The sequence below is a fragment of the Calonectris borealis genome, chromosome Z, assembly GCF_964195595.1.
Source record: "Calonectris borealis chromosome Z, bCalBor7.hap1.2, whole genome shotgun sequence".
NCBI lineage: Eukaryota > Metazoa > Chordata > Aves > Procellariiformes > Procellariidae > Calonectris > Calonectris borealis.
In genome coordinates this window covers 85,605,661-85,625,980 of record NC_134352.1, presented here as the reverse complement: position 1 = coordinate 85,625,980, position 20,320 = coordinate 85,605,661, and the positions used below count along the sequence as shown (strand labels likewise).

General features: G+C 43.2%; 1 protein-coding gene across 1 annotated transcript in view; it reads right to left on the bottom strand.

The window, feature by feature from the left end:
- Nucleotides 1–202: 202 nt before the first annotated feature.
- Nucleotides 203–20,320, bottom strand: part of LOC142075313 (netrin receptor DCC-like) — a 566,343-nt gene continuing 546,225 nt past the window's right edge. The window contains exons 28-30 of the mRNA XM_075136492.1: nucleotides 17,117–17,329; nucleotides 3,542–3,684; nucleotides 203–1,517 (exon numbers count right to left, since the gene is read on the bottom strand). Of these exons, the coding sequence (XP_074992593.1) occupies nucleotides 1,428–1,517; nucleotides 3,542–3,684; nucleotides 17,117–17,329 (446 nt within the window). The 3' untranslated portion in view covers nucleotides 203–1,427. The remainder of the gene's footprint in view (nucleotides 1,518–3,541; nucleotides 3,685–17,116; nucleotides 17,330–20,320) is intronic.

Sequence of the window (20,320 nt, the reverse complement as noted above, 5' to 3'; positions counted from 1 at the left end):
ATATGCAAATTAGATCCCTTTTGGTGATTCAGCTGCATAAACAGGGATTAACGCTGAATGCAGCTGAAAATGTAGCAATAAAATGTATGCACACAAAATTTAGTCAATTCAACCAGTTATTGTCAATAAACACTGTAATGCGCAGCTAAAGCGCTGGAACAAGAGGGAGAGGGAATCCCTAAAGATGGCTCACGGTGTCCTGCCGCTCACCGCTCTTCGCTTGCTGTTCTCATGGATCTCAACCAGGAAATACTATGCTTGCGGAAAAGCCTTCCTAATTAATTTATCAGTTGTTTACCGGCCTCTGTGGTTCTTGCCCCGGGCTCGTGTCCTGCCTGCGGGAAGCGCCTGCTGCCCCTTCACCCTCCTCATCCTCCACGCACCATCGTCCCAGGTGGACGGGTCCTCGGAGCAGAGCCATCCCGGGGGATGCGGGGACGGGAAAGGCTCAGGGAAACTTCAGCTCTGTTTTACTCTCCGCTCCGGCTCGCGGTGGCCCCAGCGGTGCTTCCCGAAGTCATCACAGGGCGGTCCGGCATAAAGGCCACCCACACGCAGACAGGTTTTATTACAAGCTTAACCATGTCATGACTGCCTGCCAGAGAAGATTGCATATTACGTCCTCTTTTTGCAAGTCCACACTGGCTGGCTGGCAGCAGGCCACCAATGCAGACTTTTGTTTTTTCTCCTTTTTTTTTTTTTTTTTTTTTTTTTTACATTCCTGGTTCTCTGTTGGCCACACATAAAACATTAACTACGGGAGGCTTTACAAACGCTTGCTAAAATGGCTGAATATTACAGCAACTCGCTAATCCCCACCACTCGTGTGAGATGAGTGACGGAGACGACAAAACAAATTAGTAATTTGTCTTTTCGTTTTGTGCTGTTGGGAAAACTTCCAAATTTTTGGTGTGGTGGTGTGATTATTTGCTGTGGGTGTTTTTGTAGTCAGTAATTACGTATTTAAAAAAAAACAAACGAGTGACCTACAACACTGTCTCATTAACGGCATGGTCTATGTTTAAAAACATACTTGCATGAGGTAAAACTAGATCTATACAAAGAGCTACAAACCTCTACGGAGTAAAACATGAGTTAGTCATGACAACTTGAGCTCTACGAAGACTAGTAGATCAAAATGAGCAATCCGGTGGCATCAGCCACGACTCCGCCGTGACGTCGTCATTCGCCTTGCCACGCTTTCATCACTTCAGATGCCAGATCTACAGTTCTGTAACATTTCCATTATTATTCTTTCCTTTTTCTTCTTTTTATCATTCCTTTTAGGACTTTGCAGGAATCTTCCTTGCACTGAAGGAGTGGTACCGGCAACAAGATGATTTTATGGGGTGGTGTACGTGGGTGGTATGTGTGAAATCCTGGTATGCTGCAATGCTCCGGCATAATTATCGCTTCGTCAAGAGCTGTTAGAAGGCTGAGCCTGTGATAGCATTGAGTTGCTTCATTAGCCCCTCCAAACTGGCCATCTGTTCGCTCAGATCATCCTGCTCATAAACCTGCGAGTGAAGACACACACGCAGAGATAAGCGGGCAGCGGGACGGGAACGGCAACCCCCCGCACAGAGCCCCGGACTCCCAGGGCCCCCCACCAGGACATCTTCCCAGGACTCCCAGGGCCCCCCACCAGGACATCTTCCCAGGACTCCCAGGGCCCCTCACCAGGACATCTTCCCAGGACTCCCAGGGCCCCCCACCAGGACATCTTCCCTGCACGCTCCTCAGGGACCAGGAGCGTTCAAGGATGGGCTGACACTTACAGGTGGGATAGCAAAGCCTCTCTGGGCTCAACACGTGAGCTAAAAACCAGGGGTGACCATGCTAGAGCAATATTAAACGTTAACGACCCTTCCCCGAGTCCCCATTTCCCCAGCTCCCTCCCTTACGCTACGTGTGTCCATGCTTGGGGGGACTATGACAACATTTTTTAGCACCCAACAGAGACATCAAACGCTCATCTAAACATGCCCTACCCTAGGGCAGGCTGCAACAGTTCCTTCAGCAAGCAGCTGAACCTCTCAGCCCTTGCTAGTGGTTGGGAATTTCCACCATCGCTTTTACTGGGAGCAGAGGATTGGGAACAGTTTTCAGAGGCACCTAACTGGGCTGGAAGAAAGTAATCCTTTGGGGTATGGTCAACTGAGAATCTGCAGCGAAACCTAAAATTACCAGCACCGCACCTATTCTTGGCAACCACTGACCTCAAAAATTACCAAGGCAAGGCAAGAGCAAGAGGAGTGATGCTCTGCTTTCAGACACTGAGGGGGAGCTCAAACATTAGTTAGTTATGTGGGGTTTACCAAGCAAAAGATCTGAAAGTGCTGCCTGAGCCCTGCAGTGCCCGAGGTGGGATGGAGCAGGCAGCTTAAAAGAGCACCTGCAGAGTCAAGCTGAAAAAAAAATTTCCCTGAATTTTAGCCTTTCTCCCCAAATTCTGACCACCCGATGAGCTTGTTGCCTGCGCTGGTATTGCCTGTCACTGCCCTCAAGAGAGCTTGAGCAGTGCCTCTCCTGAGGGCTAAATCATGCTGCTGTGATAACATAGGGTACTGAGAGCCGAAACCGTACTTTGTGCTGTCCGATGTCCTGTGTTAAATTACTCCTTATGCCAGCAATTTTACCACGGAGGGCATTTTCCTTCCCGTTCCCATTCCAGTGGGAGATTCCATGTCTCTTACATCGTCCTGCGTCCCCTTTTCCCAGCAAAACGTGAGAATCCTTCTGCGACTACATGCAGAAGTATATTTTTATGCCGTTGATAATGAGAAGCAGGAGTCAAACACTGTTGTCCTGCATTCATCAGGCAGCAGGCCCAAACCCTCCATATGTACCTCTAAAGCAAATCTTTCTTTCCCTTTAGCCAGGTTGAAAACATAAAAGGATTCACTAACAAGATGTTGGACATGTCACTGCTACAGTGCCTAGCAAAAAATTCTCCTGTGCAAGCAGATGAAAAGGCGTGATATACAACATGTATTTAATATATTTCTTTTTTTTTCCTTATTCCTTTTCTTTTGCACTGTTTCATCTTCTGGATCACGTGAGACCTTTCTGTAAAAGAGTCTTAACAGGAGTGAAAAGATTATTCTAATTTCACCACCTTTTCAGTTTCACTTATCTACTTCTTCAATGTTATTTTTCTCACCATTATCTGGTATTACTACATACTCATTTCTCCTGCCAAAATTATTTTCTTCCCTATCGCACTTCTCACCCCCTCCTTCTCTTCTCCCGATATCTCAGAGCGCTCAGGAGAGGCTGTGCGAGTTGTCCCGTGGATAATATTAACACAGAATTGAAGCACCCGCTTCTCCCCTGTATCACACGCGCCAAAGTTCATTCAAGTCAAGAGCAAAGTTTTGCCGGCTGCCAGAACTTTTTACTGGCTTTCTAATAGCTATCAGCCGCAGGGAAGGAGGGACAGACCGTTATCTAAAAATTAATGCGCAGATTGGGGATTAGAGAATATAACTCGATGGTGATGAGGCTGGCAAGAAGGCTGGCTCGGAAAGACGGTTCTTACGTTCGCGGAGTCCTCCGTCGGCTTGTGGCCCTCTTCTGCGACCTCCGGGGCCGTGGGCACCGAGACGGGCAGCAGAGGTGACCTGGCTTTTCCTGCCAAGCCAAGGGATGCTGTTTTAACCTGAGCCTTGGGGAGGTTAGGCCCTGGAAGAAGAAACAAAAGTCACACCGGGAACCTGTAGGTATGGAAAAGGGGAGTGCAGTGAACTTTTGGGATTAGAGGCAAAATGCAGCTGGTTTTACCATTGCTGCTTGTGGTTTTAGTTGTAAACGTAGAGGCCCCTTCCAAGGCAGACTCTGCTTCTTCCTGGAGGAGCGTCAGAGCCGACACAAACACTTCCTAAAAATTCTTCAATTATATTTCATGGGCTCCGCTCCCCAAAGAGGACCCACAGTCGCAGCAGATCTGCAGTTTCCTGTTGACATTACTTTTTGATGAAGAATGCTATTCTGCAAAAACAAACGTTTTCATATGGAAACTTGAAATTTTCCTGGGAAAAGTACCCCTGGAAGATAATGAAAACCTGGGCTCCGTGGCCCCTGCCTGGCAGGGAACTGTCAGTTTGACGTTGTGTTTGGGGGAGGAAGTGGGATGGAAGAGCAGAGAGCAGTGGTCAGGCTGGGGAATGGCAGTTATTTCCATGGTTCTCGTCTGGTTTTGTTTCTAACTCCCTCAGGCTGACAGCAGCCCTCCAGGTGGGTTACTGAACAAGCTACAATACAAATTGTCTTTCAACTTTCTCAAAAAAAAAAAAGGTGTTTCTGACTTTTCATCCCAGCTCGGAAGGAGGAAAAAAAATCAAAATAGATTTGCTTTTTTGACAGAAAGGGACTTCCCTTCTTACGCATCTCTGCTGAAACTCCTCCTGCCCACCGCACCGAGCCGCACTACTGCTGCTTGGCAAAAGAGGTGGCAGCAGCAGCAGCACCATTTGAAGTGCTGCCCTTTAAAGATGCATCAGCTGAGATGTCTCAGCTCTCTTCTAGAGGAAATTAAAAATTCTTTTGTCTCTTTTAATGATTTAAACCATCAAAGAATAAAACCTTTGTCCTGGACAATCTGCCTCCACTCAGCACAAGGTGCCGGGCTCTACACAAGGCTCTGCTGGAGACACGAGGGCTGTCAGTTGAAATAGAGGCACACACGACATTGATTTTAGGTACACTGGGATAGTTTGAAGTTGCCATACAAAGCCAAACTGAGATCATGTATCTCATGCATCACAGATTCAAGGCCAAAAACGGGACGGCAATTTCAAGCTTTCTCGCTGCCAGAGGAATCCTGCTCCCCCCCGAAGCTACGGCTTGAACATCCCTACGACCCGCGTAAGGCCAAACTCATTCCAGCGAGTGTCTCTGGCACTTCTTTCAGCCTACGTCCCCAAAATTTATTCTTCCCACTTCATCAACATTAAACCACTTTGATGCCTACTTGTGCCCTACGGCAAGTTTCATGTTCATGCCTTTAAAAATGCAATCTCCAGGCTGATACTTGCTTGGCAGAGGGCATCACATACCAGGGGCTGTCAAATCCCTCCAGCCTGGTAACAGCAGATCCCCTCCGGCACAGGGGGATGACTTTGGAGTCTCACAGGGCAGGTTTCCATCTCCCATGGGACTCGAGCACAGTTTTTACTCTGCTCATTTGACTCCCATTGAAATCAAGAAGACGAATCATAAATAAATAACTTTTTTCTATATCTTTCCTCCACTATGACCTTCAGCGAGTTCCTTGCCTTTTTTCTATTAAGAAAATATGTACCATAATAATGATAACAGCAGCAGCCATCGCTTTAGTAGCCAATTGTGCTTATTAGAGGTATTAAAAGGCATCAGCCTCAGTCAGTCAAGTAGGCTATCGGCCATTGCATCAGAATTGGACCCAGAAAGAGGAAAATAGGTCTTGAGACACTCCAGCCATAAAATGTGCAGAGAGGAAGGGGTGTCCCAAAGACGAGCCACAGGACAGGTTTGTACGAGGATGCTCGTGGCTCTGGAGCTGAGACGCAGGGACCAGGAGCACGGGAGACGTCTCCACTCGCATGGGATGCTCACTCCGAAATCCCCGTCTCAGATCAGAAACCCACCCAGTTTCCATGCAAAACCAAACCGCCTTTTTATGAATCTTAAGTTTAAACACCTGTTTGTTTTCTTCATCACTAGATTCCCACCTGATAACCTCTCTTTTCTTACAGCTCATTAACATACCATGAAAGCAATGCTCCTGAGCCCGGAGCGGGGCTGCCTGGAGAACAGCTCCGTGCAGCTGGAGCAGCCACGGCTCTCGCTCCCCAAATCCCACCGAATCACTGCAGTCATGACTGTATCCTTACAGCTCCAGCGAGTAGCCGGGAGACAAGAGTTGCAGATTAATTTTCCGGTATTTCAAAGAATTGCGTTTATATTTTTAATTAGTTTAAGGTAGAGAAAACACAATGGAGCAGAAGAGAGAACAAAATCCCTCCCGAAATCCAGTTGCCAACAGCCTGTTCATTAAAAGTGCGTGCCGGTAGAGAGCTGCAAGACGGGGGCAGAGAGGGAGAGACTCACAAACACCCTCTCCGTAAGGCTGAGAATCGCAGATAACTCCCGTTTAGCTGGAGCTATGAACGTGTGAAAGCTCAATACGAGCTAAAAGAGATCGCCACAAAGATAGGCTCACTCTTCCAGCTCCAGTTTAATAGCTAAAAGACTTCTTTAATAACTGGGCCTTCAAACTTTCCTGTATCTCAGACTAAGAGTAGAAGATACAGCTATCCCCAAAGATTCAATCTTCTAAGTGCTGCACTTTCAAATCAGTTTTTAAAAAAAGGAAATGTTTTTCACTTCCATTTCTCAATATTATTTCCAAAGGGGGGGGATATGCACACACCGACACTCGAAACGTGCACCCAGCAGTTACACACTGAGAAATGCAAGAGCCTGATTCTGAAAACCAAAGTGCTGAGGCCACCATCACAGGCAAATTAACTCTACGCTGCCTGGCGCACAGACCGTGGCTTCTCAACATTTTTTTTCCCCAGTGCTTTGAAAACACCTGCAGCGCTCCGCAAAGAAGCAAACTGCAGCTGTGGCCCCTGCAGCTGGCAGCTGTGGCCGTATTTCTATTCCAGTAGCGTTCCCGTGCCCTGCTAAAGACAGATTTATCCGATTCCTGTCACAGGGAATCTGGATTGCGTCCTGGGATATCACTGTGACGTGAAGAATAAATAATAAGATACAGCCACTGCAGAAAATTGCATCCATGCTGTTTATTGGCTAGATAATGGACCCAAACAGGCTTTTTTTATACAAGTGACTTGGCATTGCGACTTGTTTGATTTTCATGGGCTGGTGGAGAAGTAAATATTTGATGTGGTGGTGAGGAGCTCATGTGAAATGCAGAGTATGTTGCTGTTGTAATCCTCTAAATCTCGTGGTAAAAATCATGTTTCTCATATGTAACTTATTAATTGTAGTAATTGGACTTAAAGACCCACTTTTCTGCACAAAGACAGATGTTCCCTCCTGGATACTGCTAATGAGAAGCCATAATGATGATTAGGAAGTTCGGTTTGTGCATCTTTTTGCCCTTTAGCTCACAAAAGCAACAGGCAAATCGTAATGCTCATAACTAAAATGAAGCTGAGAAATTTTTCCTTATGCATAGCTGCGTATTTCAAGTTCTTCAGCAAATGTTTTACAGCAGTGACTGTTTTCCAGGGAAATGCCTGTAATACGTAATTAGTACAACAGTTGAGCCCTCTTCCCCCAAAGGACGTTAAAAAGACCAAGAAGGAGACCTCTCGACGAGAATTCTGGATGCAGAAGGTTGACATGCTCAATAAACTAATTTATGCAAATGAGTAGCTAATTAAATTAGTATCAGTTTGGTATCTAATGTTCTCCAACTCAGTGGGAGTCTCACAAGTAAAAAAGAGGAAACCTTGGAACTGGGGCCGCAAGAGTCAGGAGATACCAATACCGATCAGGTGTAACTGAGCAGCTCCAGCATGGATTCACCGTTTAAAAGTTTCGTTTTCTCAGCAGGGTTATTAAACACTTCATTAGTTAGATGATACATGGCTACCCGGTGCAAATCCCAGCTCCCGCCCCCTCCCCGAGGCCCATACTGAACTCACGGTATCACCCTTGGGATTTCAGGAGCACGGCACACCAGTGCAATCCCGCGTCAAGTCCGAAAGCAGCAGTTTTCTAAATCTACACGCATTTGTGCGTATCAGGCCATATGTTACCATGATGGACACCAAGTAAAACCAATATAGCATCCATCCTCTTGATAGCAATACTCTGGGGGAGCTACTTGGCGTTATTTTATTTTGAGATATGTCAAACGGGACATGAGATTATGTACTCAGCCAGGTGAGAACAACCCATTTCAGGGAGAGGGCTCAGGGTTTCTGCTGTTCGCGTTGCAGGGTTTCCAAAGGCCAGTCCCTGGCAGCAGGGAGCACAGTGCGCTGGAAGCTCGGAAAGTGTCAAAAAATGCTCTGTTAGCACGCAAAGGATCTAGGGTCTGTATCAAACTTGAAGACCAAATATTCTTGTGTGGTTCACGTGATACAGGCATTCTGGGTGATGATGCAAAACAGCGACAGGGAAAAAAAGAGTTAAAGTGGAGAAAATGGAGATGAATACAAAAATTGAAAGGACCTAGTTTATGGAGAGGCGGCAAGAAATGACGCTCAACGGAGAATATCGGAGTAGAAGGCGGCTACCAGTGGAAGTCTTCAAGATCCGGATCTAAGACTGATTCTTAATGTTTTGATACATACAATAGGTGCGTGATTATTACTAGCAAAAGCTTGGAAATACAGCTGGAGTAACACGAAGAGAACTGCACGGACCCTTCCACCTATCTGCTGCTCAGCCAAACTTTCGGACTTTCCCAGCAAGGAGGCGAGAGCGTGTATCACATCCCTTCAGCTGAACGTCACATCGCTTCAGCTGTTTAAGAGTGAGGGATGAGTCTCTGCTGGTTCTTTCATCTCCTTCGGTAATCTATGGAAAGAAGCACCTTCTGAAATCTGCGGCGAGGTTGGGCAAATTGTCTTTCAGAAGATCCTCTCTCTCTCCTTTGGCTGCACAGCCAGCTGCGACCGGCACAGAGCAGACACCTATTCATCAGAAATCTAAAATCAGCCAGGAACGAGTCACATCTCTGAGAAGGAACAGGGAGTTTTGCCATAAATTCTGCTGGGTCTAAGAGAAGGAAACCAGGGAAGAGAAAAGCCTGGACGCTTCCGATTTCAAGCCTACAAGTGGGTATGTGCCTCAGAGAAGTCAACTACGACCTTTGGACGTGTGAGGGAAGCAACGTTTGGCAGAAGCAAGGTAAACGGCAACGCCGTTCTACAAAGTGTCGGGAAGATCCTATCTGGAAAGCCCTGTACAAGCCTGAGGACTTGCACGCAGTAAAACACGAACTGTAAAAGTGTCGAGAGGGGGTTACTAACTGCCCGCGACACAGAGGAAGAGTCTATACGATAACCTATATATGGAATAGAAAACATGGTGGAATCAGCTTTGCCTGTGAATTCTGCGCTTCTCCGAAAGATTGCGGGAATTTGGTGTCACTGGGTGGTAATGCAAAACTTGAAGGCAATGAGAGTTTCCATGAACCTCAGCGAGATGTGGACCAAGCTCGCAATGCCAACGAGCTCTTCACAGAGATCACTAACAGCTGTCCTAGGAAGGACAGCGACCACAGGTATAGAAAGGACATCTAGCATTTTAAAATGGTTATCTTTCTAATATTCTGCTCTCGGTAAACACGTACAACCATCATCAAACACAATGTGTGACAGCAGACAGCACACTAGAGAAACTCTGAAAAGAGGATTTTGCAGTAAGATGCATTGTGCTGTATATGGGCTTCTGGTTCTAGTTTTTAACCTGCAGCCATTTTAGTTTATGGATTCCAGAGTTGGACAAAATGTTCTGTTCAATATTTGATTAATCTAAAGCCGATTTTTTTGTTGGTGGTTTAGGATTTTCAACAAAGCAAAAAATATTTTGGATCAGGCAAGGTATTTGCAGGCATGTCTCATAAAACCGATTTGGAAATTTAAATAGAAATTTTCCAAACTGGGGATACAGATATAGTCTTATATTCCATAGCCCAACAGAGAGGGCACGCATCAAAGACGGGGAAGTTGAAGATCTACAGTTTAAGATCACCAGGAGGCAGCTGAAAATTGATCTATCTACTGGGGTGCAAAAAAGCCTTTGTCTTCATAAGAACTGAGGAGGATTCTTGGAGGATGAAGAGTACCAAGATGAATCCTCTATAATGAGACTATAAAAGTCAAAATAAGCTGCAGAAATCAGAAGGTAATGTCAGACTTGTAACTAAATGAGGATAATCTTTTCTGGCCCTGCATCTCACACCTTCTCCACAGTTTGTTCTATCCAACAGGACAAAAGACAAACACTATCCATGTCATTAACTGGAGCTGCTTCTGGTAATGAAGACCTGCAGGCACCGAGGAATCTGCAAGGATGCTCCCACAGCGATATATCACAGCTTGCAAAACTGAAAGCCATCAATCTGCAAAATTAAAATTATTTAAGAATTTTGTCTGTCCCCAATGCTTCTGACAGTAAGGAGATTGGCAGCCTGAACTTCCAGGGTGGGGAAGGAGGGCTGCACAGCAATGCAAAGCCAGATGTTTTCCCTATTAAGTAATCAAAGCTGCTGAGGTAAACTGCTCATCTTGCAGTGGGAAGAAGTGACTTCCTCATAAAAGTACAACAGAAAATCACAAAAGGATCCAATGCCACTTACTTGGTTATTTGATATTTCCACCAGTAAAACCAGAGTCAGTTTAAATGACTTGAAAGTTGAAACATAAAAATGAGAATAACATGTAGAAGCGAGCTTATTTGTAGCTCCATAGCAGGATGTTCCTGTTTAAGTAACACCGTGCCTCTCAGGGGAACAGAATATGTAACTATATGAAAAATATTATTTGAAGACTCAGCTGGTTTACATTACAGGTGGGAAAAAAATATTTTTCATTGAGAAATTGAGTTTCTAAAAATGATTTTTGAGGTGATAATGAGCAGAGGCTTGTCTCATTCTGCAAGGGAAATTGTTCTAGAAAGAGGCAAGGTTTAAATTAGAAATATTTGATAGCAGGAGAAATAAAGTAAAAAGAGAAATAAAACACAAAAGAGAAAGAGGTGATTTACTCACTCTCCAGAATATGGTACCAAGCAAGTACTGGGACTGCCTATTGGGGAGGCTTTTGAAACAGCACTGAGAACTTCACACATTTTTACGTGCTATGGCTTCAGAACAGGTATAGAAACAGTGAGTTTGGAAAGGACATTTCAAGACAAAACCAAGACAGACCGCTCAAATACCTGGAAACATGAGAGAGATTTGGTCCCTGTCTTCTCAGCTGCTCTTCATGTTTTTAATCTATTTGCTGGAAATACTATGTGGGATAAATAAGTGTTAGGGCAAAAATGACTCGTTGGCTGCAACTGCTCAGTGATAACACAGGCAGTTCCAAATTAATATGGAGAAAATGTACACGCAGTGGAAAAAGTTTTATTTCTCTGCTTATGAAACACAGGAAGACAGAATGGCCCATCATTAAATCTTTCTAAGGATTTACAGTATACTTATCCAGGTAAACATTTTCTTAATGATTTGACTGCTGCCTTGTATTGAAATAGATAGTTTCTATCAAAGGGGAATCAGTTCGTGTATCCAGACAAGCACCTAAATCCACACTTCACTTTACACCTTCCAGTAGTCCCATGGATTTTAATGAGACAACTCAGGTGTCTCAAGCTATCTGCATGCTAATTAAACTTTACTGGACTGGGGCCAGATTTCTCTAATAGACAGGACTGACCCTTTCATGACACTTCTGTGTCAATCTATCTCCCAGATGAATGGAGAAAGCTTGTTTACATAAAAAGAAACGTGGAAGAAAAAAACATTTCAAAATTGAAGGGGGGGCAGGTAAAGGCTTATGAAATAAAAGAACAATTTTCCTTTGAATCTGGGAGTTACCAGTGCAAAAAGCTAGGATTTTAGAATAAAAGGTTCAAGAATGAATCATTGCCATATTTTCAGTGAATTTATAAACCTTGCTTACTGGAGATGATGATAAAGAGAAGTCCATAAACCTCATTTACACTCATCATTAAAATAAGGAAAAAACCCTACGACAGAAAGGTTTTTATACCCTATTAACAAAAGAGTTTTTAGTTGCCTTTAAATTCAATGACTGAATTCAAATTAGAAGCAATAGGTTTTCATTTGTGTTTTATATTGGCACTGGGATTTTTTTATTGTGAATCGTAAATTTCCAAAAAAAAAAAAAAAAGAAGGACCCAGAATTTGGTTGTATAGCTAATTAATGAGAGCTAATTGATTGTTCAGAATAAATGCACTCAAAAATTAACCCCCCACTTTGCATGAGAGGGGATTAAACACTCTAAAAAATGGATAGCAATTAAATGCATAAATCTAGCACCGGAGAGTTCCAAGTTCATGTCTCCAAAACTTGCCTAATTGGCAGCCAAAAGTTTTATTCTTGGAATTTCCATCTCTAAACACTCCACCTGAGAGCCGACATTCAAGACACTTGTGTAACACTGATTTTACCAATGCTCCTGTGAGGAGCAGTCTATTTTCAGCACGACTGAAAATTCTTTCTATATTCTTTCTATATTCACTCTTCCAAGGGTCACTGTAATTTCAGCATCTACTGAGGCCCCAAACCCTTGCTATTTGAGATTATTATGGCCCAGGATTCATTGCTTAATACCAATATACCCTTTTTTCCTCTTGATTTCATCCCTTATTTATTTGACCGTTAGCTCATGGTTTTAACACTGGCTTTGGAAACCTTCACTCTTATCTTGTTTTTCTGGTTCTTCTCTTACAATAGCCACAGAAAAAAAAAAGGCAGCATAAAAAACACCTCACAGAGCTCATTTTCTTACCAGGCTTTCTTATCCCATTTGGTAATGAAAACAGTGTGTGGGTCAGCCTGAATATGGGAAGGATTTGTACTAATGTCCAGGCAATATCCAGCTGCTGCTTTTTACACAGGGATGTTTACTGCCAGATTTCTTCAGCTCATTCTTCACTTTTACTTCCCAAGCCATCTGACACTGAAAATACAAGATTGTTTTCCAAAGCGGCAAAGAAATAAATCTTGAGCAGTTCATCTGCAGCGCAACCCTTCCTCTGCACCCCCAGCCCACAGCCAGGTTGGAGCTTAGCAGGAGGAAGGAAAATCAAGCTCAATTTTGCTGTACAATAAAGTGGGTTTTAGCTCTGGGATATCACTGAGTGATTCCAGGAAGACCGAGAAGACGACAATTTGGATTTCCAACTACGCTTTTTTGGTGGAGTAGCAATAGAGAAAATGCAGCAATTTACAGCCTCACAAAAGATGCCGGAGCCTGAAAAGGCTGAAGTTTTACAACGTGACACAATATGAAAACCACCACTTCACAGGTGGTATTTTCTACACTCGCTTCTGCAGAAGAAAAATTACCTCCTAATTCAGGTTCATTTAAAGTGCAGCTGATCATCAACACCTAAAAGGAATTTTCATTTCTGAGGGTAAAAAAAAAAAATAATCTTTCCTGTCCATTTGTGGAATTTATGTCAGATCTATAATGCAATAAGCTCAACACTCCATCAAACATTTTCTATTTAACCTGAAAGGGCACTAAGTCAAATCACTTATATGCCTATGTGTATGATTTGCAAAGAGGAGCGAGTGCAGCCACAGTGCAGATGGGAAATACCATGGAGTGATTCTCACGCCTTCGGAGTAAGTATTAAGGACCTCAAGTGCTCAATCACAAAGCAGTGATGAAAAGGTGAGATCTCCTATAAAACATCACTGGGAAGGGCTTAATGTGAAGAGTTCAGATTTACTGGGCTCAAGCGAAAAAAAAAAAAAAGAAGAAAAATGGCAGATTTTAGCTCAGGATTAGGCTGATGTCATGACCCAAAACCAGGAGCACGGCCTTTTAAATATTTATGCATACCCTTATAGCAAAATCCCCCCCAACTGAATAATGATCTCTGTATGTCTTTTTTATGAACCATATGATAGAGTTTAACAGCTAATTATAATGCCACTACGGAGATATACTGAATGGATAAAATATTGGAGGAGATACCTCCTTTTAGCATCAGGTCAATCAAAGCCAAGAAAAAGCCCTGTGCTCATCTATTCTCTGGGCAGGATCCAAAAATTAATTTCGATACTAATACTGTATGAGGGCAAGTGCTAGACAGCAGCTCCAGGACTATAACCTCAATATACAAATACATCTGGAGCTTCAGCATGCATTGGCTGTGGGGCAGGCGGTGGGGCTGGTTGAGGACCGGAGGACACCACTGCCTGGCATTTCCATGCAAACTACTCTAGAAAAGGAGATACAAAATTCATAGGGCTAGTCGGAGGGGAGTCTGCAAACCAGCAATGAAGGGATTTCAAGGGAAAGGTCCACTTTAGGTTCCTGCTTTTTAAAGTCTCTGCTGGAAATCTCCGGATCAATCTCTGCAGTTCTCTGTTGCCTTCTCCCCTCCTGAATTCTGCAGGATTGTTCCATTAGAGTTACGTATTGTCTGAAGGGATAAGACACCTGACTGATATGCATTTAAAAAATAGGACAGCAAAGCAAAGAGTAGTTTAATTGGTTTAAGTGATGATGAGTCCATTACTTATTGCCCTATTACTTTATTACAAAGGACATGTAAAAATGTCTTGAGTTTAAGAAAAATGTAATGAAAAATTAATTAATTCTATCTATCTGGTTAAGGAAAGTAACAGTTATTCCAACATGGGAATTTGCTAAGAGCCTTTTAAATCTGAGATGTCCGTAAGTGGGGTATAATTAGCAGACGTGGTCCATAAGGGAATTTGCTCAGCTGGCCTGCAGAGAGCTCGGCCACTTTTGCTCTGCCAGTGGGGACTAGGGAGGCGCGACTGTGCAGGGACGTGTCAGTCATCTTTACTAGGAGGTTTGTTCAAATAGAGAAATACATCACAAGCTTAAGTCACAAATATCTTCAAAATTTCCCTTTCATGGGTACCTAACTATGGCTGAGACATCAGCCACCTATGTTCAGCCTGGAGAAGAGAAGACTCCAGGGAGACCTTATAGAAGCTTCCAGTACCTGAAGGGGGCCTACAAGAAAGCTACTTTCTACACAGACATGTAGTGACAGGACAAGGGGTAATGGATTTAAACTGAAAGAGCCGAGATTTAGATTAGATATAAGGAAGAAATTCTTCACTATGAGAGTGGTGAGGCACTAGAACAGGTTGCCCAGAGAAGTTGTGGATGCCCCATCCCTGGAAGTGTTCAAGGCCAGGTTGGACGGGGCTTTGAGCAACCTGGTCTAGTGGAAGGTGTCCCTGCCCATGGCAGGGGTGTTGGAACTAGATGGTCTTTAAGGTCCCTTCCAACCCAAACCATTCTATGATTCTGTGATCACGCTCATGGGTAGTATTAAATACTCAGAATTGCTGGTGAAATGAAGCGCTCTTTCTTGACATCTCTTTTTCAGTGCTGTCTTTCCCCACTCCCATTTTAAGTGAAAAGAAGAGAGATCTGGGTTCCAGAGGAATGGGTACCAAAAGAGCAAGCTAGTTTTGAGGGATCACGTGCAGGACCAGGATCAGTTCTGCACACCCCACTGCCCAGAGGCACAAATAGAAGTTAACATTTAGAAGTTAACAAAGGAAACCTTTCTACAAGAAATTGGTAAAGGAAACAACATCAGTTTGGCTAATGACTCTGAAGACAAGTACATTGAGAAAAGCAAGAGAAACCATACATAGGGAGAAATAAATAGCCCCCAACACCACAAAACAGCCTGAGGCAGATCAGAAATAAGTTATACACAATCCTAAAAAGTAAAAATTATGGTTTCAGTATAATAGTGAATACAATGGTTTGAATGCCATATATAACCCAGCAACGTTTTCATTTATGTGACAGAGTCCAGAAAAACAGATTTTTTTCATTGCTTCAGCATTTGCTTTATTTATTTCCATTGCTTTATGGCAGATTATTGCCATAAACTTTCCGTTCTTAATTTTGCCTAATAACGAAGTTCTACACATTGTTTGTAGGAAACATTGCATCTGCTTACGTGAGGTTACTTACTCAAAAAAAGGCAATTTTATTTTTCAGGATGACGGGATTCTTTATGAAGATAACTAACATGCCCTGACTTCCTCTCTCTTTACCACGCCTCCCAATTATAGTGCTTAAAATGTAAACTCTGATTGACTTAGAGAACAAATAGTCCTTTCGAGGTAGCCAGGCTTACTCACTAGAGTAAGACAAGTAGAATTGGATCCCCGTAAAGTAAAATGCAGTACTAGATAAAGATGAATGGACTCTGTTATATATAAAAAATAATTCAGCAGCACTATTTGGCAAAAGCAGTTCTCCAGCAAATAAGGATTTATCTACTTCTGTCTGCTGTCAGAAACTGGATTACTTGCTGATGGATAGCAGGTGCTTCCAGTAAAAATGCAGAGATGTTTTGGTAGCTTGCTTGTTGCAGACATCGACCTAACATATGCTGTATGGCAAGAAAGCTATGCTCGGAAATAGAATAGAAAAGAGTAAAGCTGAAATCTCAAAGTCTGAGCCAAACTGGAGATTATCCAAGCTAAGGAGTAGGGCAAACAGTTAAAATGAGATATCAGCCTGCAACCCCTTTTTTTTTTTCCCTAATAGCTCTAGTAGTTAGGGTTTCTAACGCAAATATCGTTACTCAAATTACACCAATTCACGTGAAGAACAATTCTAGCACGGGGCCTACTTTACGAACAAAGCAGCTACCATATATATCAGACAAATGTCCTCCTTCGATCCAACGGTGAAGTTTTACAACAGCTCTCTAGAAATGGTGCTGCTCTGGAAACAAACCCAGAGATGAGCTGGAGAGGCACCGTTCCCTCTTGCTCTGCCATGCCCCACGCTGCCATGCCCCCACCCAGGAATCAATGTTCCACTACAGCCATACGCAGCCATTTAATCTAACCCTGAAACCAGCCCACAGCCTCATTCAGCCTTGGTTTTTTTTTAATAGTAATTTTCTTTCTGTTCTTTAATAGCACGCTTGCTATTAAATTTTTAAGTAGGTTGCACACTGGAGTGGATTGCAATCAGTTCTTTTCCAGCATACATAAATAGTCCTTTCATTATCGAAAAGGCAAGCCTTGAAACAAGAGTCAAGCATTTGGTACTGGTTCAAGTTACTGTAGCATAACAGGAGATTGGAAACAAGACCAAGTGATTAATTTGGCATCGCATTTAATTAATTTCTATCACTTACTTGTTAACTCTGATTTGAAGCTATCGCCTCGTCCCGAATCTTTATTCCAGATTGTCAGAATGAAATACTAGATTATTATCATAAAATTGTATATATCCACTTTCCATTCTGCTAGAACTTACAGATATTTCTTCGAGGTATGGGACAGCCTTGTGCCCTCTATTTTTTCCTGAATTGAAAGTCAGTGGTTCAGATGAGTGGTACCGGAGACTCTTCCCCCATCACTCTTACCTGTTTGAGACAGAAGTGGTGTGTAAGGGACTTTCGGTTCTATTGCACTCATGGGCGGAGGTAGCAAGGGGTTGGCAAAGCTGCGGAGAGGGTGCGTAGGGCGGACGCAGGCGGTGGGGATAGTTCTGCTCGGGGCGTCCTCGTTGTTGGAGTGCTCAGGCTGCGTCTGCGGTAGCAAGGACGGCTGCTGTGGTGCTGGTCCTTCGTTTACAGCTGCAAGAGAACAGTCAAAAAAAAAAAAAAAGAGAAAACAGAGAACTATTATTGATGTATTTTTTATGTCCCATTTCCTACTTTTATGGTCATTTTCAGCAGAAGGGACAGCATTAGCCTCCACCCTCCAAGAAGGTGCAGGAAATGTGTAACCAGTTCCATCAAAAGTTATTGGCAGACGAATTAAAAACCAGATGTTCTCAGAGTGGCTGTGTGCCATTTGAAGCTCAATACATCTTCCTTTAAACAAAAAACAAGCATGATATTTTTATCTCCTTCTCTATATCTTTCCTCTCTATGTGCTTTTAAATATTAAAAATCAATAAACACGTCAATACATCATGTGAAGATTGAAACAAGCTACAACTATGGAAACTCATTATATTCAGCATGACAGTACTGTTCTAGTCATAGTGGAGAAAAGCTAGAGACAAAAAAAGGACTTAATTAATTTCTACATAACCAATCACCAATATTGTTTTTCCTTGAGACAGCTGTAACATTTAGTGTGCCAAAGCAGTAGGTTGCTGTTTTATTAGCCTATATTCAAAGCCAATTCTTCAGAGATTTAAATGTTGCATGTCAACCTTCTAATATAAAAGACAGCTTCCCTGTGTTCTGCAGCATTTCTTAAAAGAAGCTTTCAGTATCAACTTCTGTCATGGACTTTCCATGCCAGAAAACAGAAACAAATGTAGTAGTAAGGAAAAAAAAGGTTGAGACAAAGAGAAAAGCCCTTTATTTCCACAGCCCTCTAGACACCCATGTGGTACCCAAACTATAAATTATGATATGATTATGATTGTACAGGAGTTTTCAGGAGGGGTATGGTCCACAGTGTTGTCTAACATCACCAGTACTTTGAATGCAGAAAAAGGTCCTCTTGAAACTTATTAGATGCAAAATCTTCTAATCCTGTAGTCTAAAATTAGAGTATCTTCTGTGGAGTGCGTGCAGTGAAGAAGATGCTGCGTAGGAAGAGGGATAGAAGACAGCAAGAGGCGGGATGCACACTCACACATCCCGATGGCATCGCCCAGATTTACGGTGCTGCTCTTTACCTAAGACTGACTCTTGGTCATGAAGAGAAACTCACTGCTGCTGTTTACACCAGGAAAACATACTGTACCACATTCCTCAGACTTAGAGAAGTTTAAGAAAATAAACAAAGGCAGAAAAAGAATTCCAAAAAAACCCAGCTTATTCTGTTCTTTTAAGGGAACTGTAATTGGAAAAAACAACCATCTTCAAAGTTTTGAAAACTTTAAAATCTTTAAAATCTCTTCCTGACCACTATGCCTACCATGACAAGTCGAACTAGTTAAGAATTAATTATAAGGAGGACTGATAAGTGCAAGTCTGCTGTGGTGCTTTATGGATGGCAGCAAGATACTCATTTCCCCACACCACAGGAAAGAGCCTGCCTCTTCTACTTCTATTTTCTTCCTACTGCAGGACGAGAATAAGGGAATTGGATTGAAAACACCATCTCATATCTTCTTTTCCAAATCCTGCATCCCGGGTGCTGCTGAGGCTTCCCCAGAGCTCGGGTCCGTGGCCTCTCCCGGCCCCTCTCCCAGCTCCTGCCCCACTGCCCCAGGGAGCAGCACTGGAGAAAGTTCTCCCCTTGCGAGAGTGCCCGCAAGGCCTGACATTATTTGCAAGCAGAACCGTGGAAGGAAGCAAACTGGTTAGCGAAAACCCTGATCACAATAGGAACTTATTTCATTTGAGCATGTTGGTGTAGCCCAGTGTCTCCCCAGCATCTATGCCAGCCAGGATGGCTCACAGCACAGCAGTTAATCACGCAGCTTGTGGCAGGAAACAGAAATCTAGGAAAAGCTCAACCTTTTACTGAAGAAAACAACCTTCCCGACACATAGATATCAGAATTAGTTATTATACTGCGACCCAAAATGCTCCAGAGGATCGGGTTTCTTTCAAAGCCTGCTGCAACAACCAGAACTCATTGTGCAAATAACATGCAATTACACAGCCAAGTCAAATCTCAAGGCATTTTATAATAATTAATGTCAAAGTATATAAGTAATTACAGCCTACTGAGTGGCAAAACAATTTTGAAAAATGGAAGTGAGGATTTCTCCTCATCTCCACAGCCCCATCGCTTGTTCCTATGGCAATATCGCAGACATCGCTGGCAATATTGAACCCCACGGATAGGAACCCAACTGCAGGACCAGACCAAGGTCAAAATCATCTACAGTTTGTGAAAGTTTGCTTGACTGTGTCTCATCTTCCTTGTTTTCACCTTCAAGGCTCTTTGCATTATCATGCCCTTACCCTAGCTCTGCTTTTTCTGCTTTTCCATTTCCTTCCTTGCCCAGCAGACCCCTCTCTGTTTTCTTCTCCGAGGACTAACATTCTCCTTAAGGAGGCCAGAGATATTGAGGTTATTTGTAACAGGCTTGAGCAGAATGATCGTTTAGCTCATCCCACCCTTACTGCTCACACATTCAAGAAGGTGTCACAGCCTGCCGCTCTAGGCTACCAGGGGCATTGGGCTCTCCTCTCCCTTCACCCTGTCCCAGTCAAGGAAGACGCAAAAGAGTACGTGAGCCTCATAGAGGTATACATCTGAGGTTACAATGCTTTCTGGAGCAAATCCTGGGCGAGGCCTTTGCTTAAAGTAAACAGAAAGCCTTTTGTCTATGTTCTTAGCCTCAAAATGTCTTTCAACATGTTTGTCAAAGTCTGAACTTCCTATGGAGCCCAACACTCTTCATTGTGTCCTTAAGGTCAGTTCTTTTGGGATGCTCTTGAGCTGCTTGGAGAAACAAGTAAACCAGACATTTACTGCTACTCGCCATCAAATACCTTCTTGGTATTTTCTGCAGTGGTGCTCTCAGATAACAAAGCTTTATCAGCTTTATCAGCTAGCATCAGCATAACGGTCTCTGCATTAAAAGCCTTTGTATTAAATTACTGGTTTAGCGTATGGGTATGTTTTATCTTATGGATTTAGTTGTAAAA